Raw genomic sequence first — 12,156 nt, 5'->3', positions numbered from 1 at the left:
TCAGTTGTCATGGTTAACTGTACTACTAGTGACTCAAACTAATGTTCACCAAATGATTAAGAGACAACTGAACCAACTCCACGACAGTTGAGCAAACTCCACTTGATGATGAAGACTGTGAAGGGAGTTGAAAGCTTAGAAAAAGCTGGCGAGCGGACCTTGAGTTATTTGTCAAACCAAAATGATGTCCAACGCGATTAACTTTTTTTTTTTTAAACTACAACACAATATGATTGTCAGTTCCACTGAAAGTTGATAAATGTTAGTATGGATTTATTTCCCATGTAGCCATGCAAGAAAGATGAAAGATAATGGAGATGTAGAGGGATCAAATGCAACAACAGTCTTGGCACAATGAAACTGTTACATGACCAATGGCTGCCCACCTGAGTGACCTACAGGTGGAGCTGATTAGCATTACTAGCACATACCACTAATTGGCTCTGAACTCAATAGAACTTGCCTGTGAAGCTGACTTTGTAACGGTGAGTGTATTACATTAAATTTAAAGTGCTTTTTAATACGGTGTTTCTCATGTGTCCACCCCCTGAAGCAACATATCAGTGCCAGTTTCACATCTTGGCCATTTCCTATCTAGGCTGATAGGAAAAAAGCAATCAAATTTCAGAGAGACAAGGGGTGTGAGAATCCACCTGGGACACAGGCAGGTCTGAAAAGGTCATCCTGTATGTACTAGAATCTATGTGAGGAGGAATGAGCAGGCTGGGGCTGCAGCGTGCACGCAGAGGTCAACGCAAGGGAAGATGTGATTCGGTTACTGTACTATACAATACAAACTATGCATTAAAACATCTAGGTTTGTATTATGGAGAATTGCACGCTACACTAAGCAGTCTCTTGGTTATGCATTGCATACTTATCACCAACTGAAGGACAAATCTAGGTCAAAATATAGTTTGCAATTAATATTACATGATTATTTTAACCTGCATGGGGTGTAAAAAGGTATCAAATATCAGACCAATTTGTGTCTTAGGTGAAAAACAGTACTGAGCTGCCTTATAATGTGATTGTTTGTGTTTTGGACCTTCATTGCTTTGTTAAAATGAGCAAATCTCAGCCATCTGGCTCCTATCAGGCAATAACAAACCAAGAAAAGTAGTTGCGAACAGTATTTCACCCGTTTGTGTGAATACTAAGCCTGATGGAAGACATCAGAGAGAAGTGATAGCATGCAGGAGGTATTTTAACCCAACCAATCTTAATTATTCATTCCAACCATGCTGACAATTCCCATAAAAAACAGTATGCTGTGCTTTCTTGATTGCTGGCAACCAGGTCAGTTCTTTCAGAAGTTTTACTTTTTTATGTGCAATAAATTAAAGAAACTTCTTCAGTCATTACACGTGGCTTAGTAAAAGCAATAATATCAGAGAGAATATATTTTTTACTGTGTTTGTCAATTAGGTGATGTTGCACAAGGCTGAATCACTGTAATACGCCTAAGCATAGTAAATAATGCCCTCTTGGGTACCATTGGAAGATTACACCTATATAGAATCTGTGTTGATGTTGATTGCTTTTCAACCGGCACTGATTACATGTCAGACGTCAGACTAAAATTAAAACTAAATGTTTAAAATTAGATTTATAACCAGAGCCACTGTTTGGATGGAAAAAAAATCTCACTGTGCCACAGGGCAGCGTACAGCATGCAGTAAGCCATCACTGTCAAATTCAGTGTTTATCTCCACAGAGTTACAATCACTTCCCTAACAGTGAGTTGCAAGCCCCTTTTGCACAATTCATATGTTAAGTGTCACAAGGCTCACAAATCCTGCTGTAACCTGTTTTTTCTCCTTTTCAACTGCTCTCTTGCATGAGCAGAGTGGACAGGTGAAGTCAACAAGGGATCAGTGTCTGTCCACCGTATGGAATACAGTAGAGCGAGCATTCTTTTTTTTTTTTTTTTGCACTCCTCTCTTTTCTAAAAATGATATTCTAGCATAGCCACAAGCAGGATGTGTCAACAGGAATACAGAAAGGTCCATGGAGGTCTTGGTCACTCTAATGCCACATACAAGACACCTCACACATAACTTGACTATGGCGTGATAAATTGTTAAATAAAGAAATAAATACGTTTTCTCCATCAACCCCCCTAAATGTTGAGATAAGTGAAACTGACATATTTACCTCTGGTCAGTGGGACAATAATCACATCTGTCTAGTGGCAAGGAAAATAAATGTGACACTGAAATGTGTTAAAAGACGGAAAAAAAAAACTTGAGAATAGGTTTTAGGTGACTAGTGTTGTGTATCCACCTGGAGAGATTATAAATTGATGTTGCAGTGCAGAGGATGGTGTAGCAGGAAGGACACACAACATTACATTTGTCAGGTGACCAAAATACATCAAGCATGACATGTGGCACTTAACAGAAAATGCTTCCAGCAGGCTTTCCCATTTTCAAAATGTATATGATGTCCAATCAATCAATATAATCTCACCTCCAGATTACCATCACTTTGCCAAGGTTAAACTCAGCTCTCTGCCTAATACATAAAGCTGAATTAAATGACATATCAGGAGAGGAGAAAAAAAATCCCTGACATGCAAAAAAAACAAAAACAAAAGGCCATTCTTGTACAGCTGTGATCACGTCTCCTGATTTCACACTCCCACACAAGTGTGCCTGGTGAGGTCACGCGGTACCGTTCAATCATTCTGCCACTATGACAGGCAACCTTCTACCCACCAGCTACACACATCCTCCCTGGGCTCCCTCCATTAAATAAATTGTGCTGTAATAATCTCTTGGCTCCTAATATTCGTGGATGAGCACAGCAGCCTATTTTGATTACCCCACTTTCAGGCCCAGCCAGAACCATCTGTAATCCCCATGTTTTACCCTCACTAAATTAAAGGAGGAATTATTTAATGGGGACCGAAAGGAATAGTGTCATTCATCCCATGTACTGTAGTGTCAAATCTCCTTTTCTTCCACCTTCCCATGCAGAGTAGCACTATAAGACAAAAGGGCATGGTCCATTAGGGCACAAGCTAACACTTGTCTGGACTCCATTCATGCATCTTTTATTTGATCTTGCACAGATCTTGCAATGATCATCATTAAGATGTGCCGCACAAAAAACAAAGTAAATGGTGCTCAAATATCTAGGCTTTACATTCATCTCCTGCAGCTTGCCAGCACCTCACCTTTACCTTTGTGTAACTCTCACCCAGACTATGACTCCTGCCACCGCCACAAGAAGGGGAATCACCATTGCTGCACTCGTGTATGTGCCTCCATCTCATTTTTCAATAAATCCACCGATGGCAAGCCAGAGGCCCCACGAGACCCAAACAAATCAATAGCAAAACATACTCTCAAATCAACAGTAATCAACCTGACTGAAATAGAGAATGCTGTTATTTAATCTGATCCCATACGCTTACAAACATAATACACAGAGATACACATGTGCATACTCTGGTGCAACAACTGTAACTGTTCTCCTCAACAAAAAGCATGTAACTGTTAGTACAGAAGGTGCTAATGCTTGATAAGGACTGTAAATCTAAACCTACAATATTTAAAATACCTTAAAATAATCAAGTCAGTTTTATTTATATAGCGCCAAATCACAACAGAAGTTATCTCAGGGCACAGGTCTAGACCATACTCTTTAATTTACAGAGACCCAACATTCCCCCATTCCCCTCCTGAGCAAGCACTTGGCGACAGCTGCAAAGAAAAACTACCCTTTAACTGAAAGAAACCTCAAGCAGAACCGGGCTCTGGATGGGTGGCCATCTGCCTTGACCGGTTGATAATGGCCATGGGAATTATTTCCCCCACGTTTCCTACTAAATAAAAGTACAGTCTATGTATATGTAGCACAGCTATCATTTTATTTTTATACTAATTACAGTACACTTAGCTTTCCTATGCCATGTGTGTCTTCTGATGATGGATCTATCTGAGTCAACATAGCTATGCTAATATTGTGAGAAGCTCTACTTTTTTTTTTTATTTAGGCTAATGAAGGAAATTTAAAATATTATGACACATTTTAGCAAGAGAATACAAACATCAAATCAGAAACTGGTTATATTAATAGGTATGTTACCTATTAATTATTAATATAATGTCATATTAATGTATTCATGAGCATAGTGCACATTTTCATTTAGTCTACATTTTGTTACTTCTCTTAAACTATATCAAAGCCTCAAAGTGCACGTCAGTGACTAGATCTGCTCTACTTTTCTTTAATGTATTCTCTGCAAAAAAAAATAACAGAAACAAAATTGTAAGATGTCTTTTCACAGGATTTATTTTTGCCACTGTCTAGGTAAGTGTCTTCTGGGAAACAGCGCTGGATGTGCAGGAGGAATAAAAGGCTGTTGAAAAAGTGGACTTTGCAGAAGGATTCGCCTGACTGTTGCAAAGGGATTTAACTGATTGACAGAAACTGCAGGACAGCTGACCCCCCCTCTCTGATAGTGTTGGCAACATGGCACTAAAGAAAAAAAAAGGAGGGGAGGGGGCGCTTAATAGAGCCTTCAGTGCAAAAAAGTTCTAATGTGAGACATCTTCTTTTCTATCTCTCCAGGGAAATGTGGAAGACTTCCCAACAGATGTGTCCTCTGGGCTCTGAATCACAAGATAATTAAAAGGCACTTGACGATCAGAGGGCTGCATTCTAATATTGCGCTGCATCAATTGTCTAGAATTCCGCACAATACCGTTGCACTGATAGAATCCACTCAAAAGCCTCTATGCAAAGAGCTAAGCAAAATAAATAAATAAATAAAAATAAATATATATATATATATCATCTGGTTTTTATCATGAAAAGATAGGGGATCCGTTCAGTGAAAGGGGTAACATTTTGTCAATCAAGCACTGAAATATTCTATATATCTTTAAAGGAGTAATAAGCATTTTGTGACTTATCAATCTCAGCACAGTTTATGGTACAGCGGTCACATTTTCTTTACAGAGGCATGTAAGCTAACAGAGCAGAGCAGATATCCAACAGAAGCATCCAGTGAGAGCAGGGCAGAGGGGACAGTAATCTCTGCCCCCATCATGTGTATTGTTCAACAATCCTATCAAACCCCCACAGATATTTTATGGTCCTCGTGTGCTTAAGGACAGTAAAAAATCTTCATTTAAAAGACTCCATACAACTCAGTCATTTTGTAGCAACGCTTGTCTCCTGTTTTTTTTGATTTGTTTTATTTTGTTTGAGTGCTGGATGTCACCATGCAGCTAGCTCACTGGCCACATCTCCTGACTGGAAAATGCTCGTTCAGAATCGAAGGAGGCTGTTCAGCTTTGGATCTGGAAATGAGGCTGTAGATTGGATTATGATGCCATTTTTAATCCGTCTTTTTCCCTTGCAAGATATTGCTCCTCCCCTGCTTCTTAGCGTTATACAATACTTGACAAGAGAAGATTTTGCTGAATTCTGGCGCAGTGATGACTCTGTGATTCCTTGTGACACTCTAATTTGAGCTTATAGTGCCAAAGCTTTGATGCAGACATGGGAATAAAACTTTTAGTCACAGCGACCCCTCTTCTTCTCCAGGCCCATTAAAAGATCCCTCTCATACTCCTTGTGTACTTTAATTACAGTCATCTTGTCCTGTCTCTGATCCTGATTTTGGAGGAAGTGGGCGTCCAAGTATCATGTTTCTCCTTCAGCTCATTAAAAATAAAATATGAGCTGTAACTCGTCTCAACATGCTGACATGACGTGCTATTTCTCTCCATCTAACATTAATAAGTGTGTTTCAAAAAAAAAAAAATGCTTGAAACATTTTAATACTGATTAGGTGTTATACTTGTTGGCTTCCTGAGAGAAGTGGTTCAATAATGGGTCATCATATTTAAATTTACTTGTCAATTGCTGCATTTATGTTTGCTTTTCTTTTCCTTGTCAGTCACGGAGAAACATAAATTAATCTTTTCATACAGTGATAGCCAAGACTACATTTTTTACTCTCCTGACTGAGTACCACGTCTGTGGTTTTAATTGTAGAGTTGAGTGATTACGTAATCATAGTATTGAGTGCTTGAACCACAAGCAAACCACTCTCAGACTGCCAAAATGGTTTAATTATGGTAATATACAGTATCCTCCCTCAGACCCCGAACAAGTGGGTGGCTAACCTCATTTTTTAGAGCACTTCTCTCTCAGTGCAATTTAATCTATCTATTTATTTATTATTTCCACCTCACTGAGAGAGTCACACGTGCGTCTCCTTGTAGCGAGCGCAGTGTGGAACAGAGCCCCGATTTCTTGCTCAAAGACACTTCAAAAAAATCTCTGCCCTTTCAGTATGAGAACAGTCTCCCCAAGCCCCAAATCACCCTCTCTCATGACATTTAACACAGTGAGTAAGAGAGCAGAGGGGGTCAGAGGAAACACAACCAGCTGGGAGGAGCATAACAAAAATGGCAATCTGTCTAAAACTTTGTCTCACCTCCTCATGATGACCTGTACGACCTGTGTGTGGATTTGGAGATAGTATGAGTGAATAGTTCTGTAACAGCAGTAAGTCTCATATCCACCTGCATAAGACTGTCTGACATGTGGTGTTACAAGAAAGCATTTTTCTTTTGTCTGCAAAAAACTCCTATTTGTGTTGCACAGATATTCCTCTTCTCTCTTGCTATCTGTCTACAAACAAATAGTACAATTAACAAGTTGCTTTTCATTCATGACAGCTTAAGTCAACTAACAGACATGAGAGTCAATCTTAAATATAAATTCAACAGAAAACATCCAGTGTTGCCAGCAGTCACAGTACATTTCTCCCACTGGATAAACAGTCAGATAAATTGGTCTGCTCTCTATTCTAGAAAGTCATATTTAGTCTTTTTCACTGACACCCCGGGCCTGCGAGTAACTTGCACTACAACTCACATGTCTCTCAAAGTCAGACATCTTGTTCTTGGGGTAGAAATGACACACTTTTGTGGTAGGTGATAGTTTCTGTATCGTATGTCATTAGACAATCAAACACTAGGCAGGCTAGACAGGATTCAATGTCACAGACAAGGAGAAAATGTTACAGTATGTGTAACAATGACAATCCTGCTCTGTATCCTGTTACAGCAACACGGATGTCTCCATGTGACTTAAATGATAAGATGCATTGGTGAACTAAATGCCAAGGCTGACACAGCCTGTAATTAAATAGTTTTGACTGAATTATTGAACTACATGAAAACGTGGTAATTTAAAGAAAAAAGACAAGGCTCATTACCTACCACAATAAACAGCCATGATATACAATTACTAAAATTTTGAGAGAATTAGAAGCTACATATGGAGCAGTCAATATAGATTTTTTTTTTCCAAATTTGATTTCACAGGATATATTTTATGTTGTTCAAGCCACAGCAGTACTGTTTTAAATAAACAGCTCAGTGACACCTCCTATGAAGTGGTCGTCTGAGATGCAAGTAAAGATGCATACATGCATTTAAGTTCATTAAGTCCAAAATCATAAAAGCAAGAATGAAGGACTTTAACTCCAATCTCTCTTAGCCGTTAAGAGCCTACATGCGGCCATGAATCAGATGCATATGGCCAATAACAAACTCAAGGGCACTAATGGAGAGAAGTGTGCAGGACAAGAAAGAAGAGCGATCATAGACTCTATGAGTCAGTTTTGCTGCTGTAGTTTGCCACAATGTTAAATGCAGATGTAAAATGTGTTGATCATTTCAAAATGGCTTTACAACTTTAACGACTAATCAAATTAAATTCCAATTAAAATGACTTATCCCTGTTCATTTTCAAAATACTATGTACAAAAGAAGAGAAGAAAGAAAGAAACTCAATGATGTGATGTGAAGGCCTCATCACTAACCCTAATCAATGGATAAATCATGTCCCCTAGCTGAGCATGTTTTCTCAAATAAAGGAGCAGAAACCCCTGAGGGGCTTCAATTTTGTATTCATTTGAATAGCATCTGCACAAGATAGGTAAATTGGCCTTATTAGTAAAGGATGTGTTATCTGTGGGTTGTTCCATAACACAACAGTGTGTCTACAGGCCTCTTGTGTATCCTGAAACTAGTGAATCTTATTCTTCTGCTGCACCAAGAACTCCCTTATTAATCTATCAAAATTGGTACATTTTGATGATTTTTCATAAAGCAGTAAAGTCAATTTATTACAATCATGGCCTTGGTAAAATGTGGCCTAATATTTCAACGTGTAGGAGTAGGATGTGTAGGATAAGTGATGAGGGTGCTATAAAGCTGAATAAAACGATGAATGGGCTGCACCAGAGATGATGAATGTACTGGTAAATGATAAACACACAGAGAAAAACATCTGAGCCTGTGCCAAGGCATTGATAGTAACGTGACGCTTTATTCTAAGCCTTTTGTTGTTCATGTGTAAGGTGTCTACATTTAGCCTACCTGAAATCACTGTAGGGGTGAATAATCCAAAATCCGGCGGATTTAACCCGCTCTTGTTCCCGTTCAACCGCTTTCTCACTTCCAAACATCCTCAGGGAGAACTTGTTGACCCCTGGCTGAAGCATTGCCCCAAACTGTCTGTGCATGAACCCAGCTTGATATAATCTCTCGTCGTCCGGCAGAATTTGATCGATGCCATCCAACTTTATAAACCCTGACTGCTGGTCTTGGGAATCATTTTGGGTACCTCCGCCACCGGTGGCCCCTTGCGCGCCTTGATCCGGCGGCCCATCACCGATGGCTCCGGGGGGGCTCTCCTCGCTCGGGGTGACATCCCCCTCGGTGATGAGGCGTCTCTCCTCCGCCGAGTCCGAGTCGTGCACATGCCGACTTGTGATGGACGAGAGGCTGCCTCGAAATCTCCGGCAATCTCCATTTGAGCTGGTCTTCATCGGTCTCCCTATGTCCGTCTCCATGATCACAGACTCCCCACTTTTGGTCTCCCCGATGCCTTTGCAGCTTCCCCCAGAGGTCGGCGACGGCAGAGGCTTCATCCTGATACTCTTCCTCCGGGTGTCCTTGTCTGCGTCTTCTCCTTCACCCATTATAGATGCTTTCTGTCCAATGTGTTGTGGCAAACTGTAGAGCCTTTTACGCATGGAGGAGTGCAACCTGTCCATTATGACATTGAGACACAGTGGAGAAAATTAAATAAATCCAAATTGTTAGGCTGTACTGTAACGATTATTGCCACCAGCCCAGCGCTCCCTATCTGTTTGTGAGAGCGATCAGTCTGGAGCTAATCTGAATCCCTGAAAGCCTGCTACACATGACATGGACCGCCGTGGCTCTGCTGAAACAGATGAGAGACACTCTTTTTCATAATTAGACTACCTGACAGTTTGCATATGTCCTCACGCACAGCCTGGGCGGTCCGCTTGGCCACTGCGTCCCCGATGTACATCTTTGTGTCGTTCCGACATTGTGCGCAAAAGTGGAAAAAACTGCTTGAAAGTCACCTTAGCTTGACATGTGAGGGACGTGCCGACGGACGGTGATATGGAGACGAGGGAAAGGTCATGCACAACGAAGGATGCTCTTCTCACCAGATATTTTGCCAGCTGCCATCAAACAACGCGACACAATCGTGCAAAAATACAGTAGAGCATTCCAGGGACCGCTGACATCACTGATCCATAGTCAGGGTGCGTTTTGGTGAATTGTGAATATTCATGATGCTGATCTATTGGGTTGCCATAGGAGCGAGAACTGCAAATAAGCTCAGCCCACCTTGTTTAAAGGGGAATGCTCTTCCCATTCTTAAAACGCTCTCCTGTTCTCTTAAGTTAAGGCTACAGGTAGGCAATGCAAGCTCATTGTTCAACAATACATGACTGTTGGCTCCACGTAGCCTGTTTGCCATCCCCACGATCAGACTGATCCACTGCGTAATTTGCGCACATTAAATGGTTCAAACTAGAATAGGATGGTCAATTTGACAAAGAGTGTTTTATCAAACAGGCTTTCATTAGTTGGTTGAATTGCAGCTACAACACAGACCTGTAATGCTTGAAAAATATTAATATTTTTGAAATCTAAAATATGATTTTCTTCCCGTTTAGGGGAATACAATTTAGGCCACTTCAACGATTAGAAGATAATGCAATTGAGACTTACAGACTTATGTTTCGTTTTCCCCATCCAAATCTGTTGTTTGGCATGTTTCCTTTTCATTTCTGTCTATCTAATGTGGTTCAAATATAGACACACGATTCTGTAAAATTATGTGTAATAGCAGGGTCATTAATTTCCTCATCATTTCCACAAAAACAATCAGACATTTAAGTGAAAAAGGAAGGTCCTGAGTTAGGGGGCATGACAGTTTCAGTATTTGCAGATTTTGTTTTTCTGTAATAAATTTCAATAAGGTTGTGACAAAAACATCCCCACTTCCCAAGGAGGTCCACATGATGAGTTTACATGACAATTAGTCAAAGCTCACTTTATCAATGATTTTCATAGCAAAATGCTTGGCAAGGAAACATGGGAATAAGTGCAAACAATACAGGATTTGTTTAGTGTAAAATCAACCAAAATTCAATTCAATTCAATTTTCACTATTAATTTACTGTACTGTATCTTTGTCTTTAACTTATTAAAGTGATGAGAAAAAAATACTCACAAGCACACAGTAATTGACATATATACTAGAATGTTAACAAATAAAATTAGTTCAATAGATGAAATATTCTCACCGACAGATCCTCACAGGTCAGAATTTTAAATGAGTATTTATCATTGTTGAGCAGACAGACTTTGATTCTTCTACAGTGGACAATGTTGCAAGTAAGTAACATAATTCTCTGTCTAATGTGCTGATGTCAAATATAATCCAGAAAGCATTTCACTAATGAAAATAGTTGGAAATAAATCTAATTTAAGAGTTATTGTTTACTGTGCTAATTTTGCAAAATGTCACAAGATTTGATTCCCCATTTTGTAAGATGCCCCTTTCCAAAGTTTAATTAATGAACCCACTTATTGGCTAGATACAATGTCAGTATGGCATTGGAGGGCAAAGGGAGAGGTAAATAAAAAGTACATCTTGTGGCCCTCATCTTAAAGAGGGGCTCTGTCTCAAAATCTACTTGTAAGACTTTAATTATATTGTACTCACTTGTTGTAACATGCACACAGAAAACCTAGGGCAAGGTAGTACTATTCCATCATAGGAGTGCTATAAGGCTGCATCCAACAATTACTTTCATTATCAACAGGTCTAACAATTATTTTCTTTATTGATTGATTGTTCAGTGTATAAAATGTCCGAAAATTGTGAAAAATGCTTATCATTATTTCTTGAAGCCCAAGTTAACATGTTAACATATAACACATTACTTGTTTTGTCTGAATAAAAATCAAAAAATGTTGAGTTTCCCATACTGGAAAACTGGAAAAGGGATTTCACTTCCCATTTTAGAAGCTGATACCAGTGAATTTTTGGTATTTTTGCTTTAAAAAATGACCCAAACAATTTGTCACTTATCACAATTGTTGCCAGTTAATTTTATATCAATCAACTCATTATTTAATCAACAAATCATTTCAGCTCTAGTGTACCATTTATAGGGGGGATCAATCGGGGCCCAACAACAAACTTCTGCCCTGGGGCCCCCTAGGAGCTAAATCCGGCCATGTGTTTGAAGTAATTTAAAAACAGTGAAGCCATTAAATAGTTTGTCCACCAGAGAGCCCTGAAGAGCAGGTTTATTTTTCAGCTGTTAAAGGACCAGTGTGTAGGATTTAGTGGCATCTAGCGGTGAGGTTGCAGATTGCCACCAACTGAATACACCTCCCCTCACCCTCCCCTTCCAAGCGTGTAGGAGAACCTACAATGGCCGCGAAACTCACAAAAAATGTGACAGGCCCTCTCTAGAGCCAGCTTGGTTTGTCCATTTTAGGCTACTGTAGAAAACATGGCAGTGCAACATGGCGGCCTCTGTGGAAGAGGACCCGCTCCCTATGTCGATATAAAAGGCTCATTCTAAGGTAACGAAAACACAACGATTCTCATTTTCAGGTGATTATGCACTAATGAAAACATACTTATGAATATTATATTCCATTTCTGCCAAGTCCGTTCCGCTAGATGTACATTCTTCACACTGCACCTTTAAATGTCCCTCTTCTCCTGCCTTGGTCACAGTTATAAAGAAAAGAATTAAAGAGATCATTTAAAAAA

The 12,156-nt window shown here is 39.7% G+C and overlaps 1 protein-coding gene across 3 annotated transcripts in view; it reads right to left on the bottom strand.

The window, feature by feature from the left end:
* LOC137185912 (potassium/sodium hyperpolarization-activated cyclic nucleotide-gated channel 4-like) overlaps positions 1-12,156 on the bottom strand; it is an 81,959-nt gene that overhangs the window by 66,921 nt on the left and 2,882 nt on the right. The window contains exon 3 of one of the 3 annotated variants that reach the window (XM_067594449.1): positions 8,415-9,086. The exons of 1 other annotated variant lie outside the window; for it this stretch is intronic. In XM_067594449.1, coding sequence (XP_067450550.1) covers positions 8,415-9,073 — 659 coding nt within the window. In that variant the 5' untranslated portion in view covers positions 9,074-9,086. Of the gene's footprint in view, positions 1-8,414; positions 9,095-12,156 lie in introns of those variants that run through there. One more of the 3 variants, XM_067594438.1, reaches the window with a different exon arrangement.

This window comes from Thunnus thynnus, chromosome 1, assembly GCF_963924715.1.
Source record: "Thunnus thynnus chromosome 1, fThuThy2.1, whole genome shotgun sequence".
NCBI classification, from domain to species: Eukaryota; Metazoa; Chordata; class Actinopteri; order Scombriformes; family Scombridae; genus Thunnus; species Thunnus thynnus.
The sequence above is the reverse complement of the archived record's forward strand: the minus strand, read 5'-3'. Positions and strand labels throughout refer to the sequence as shown.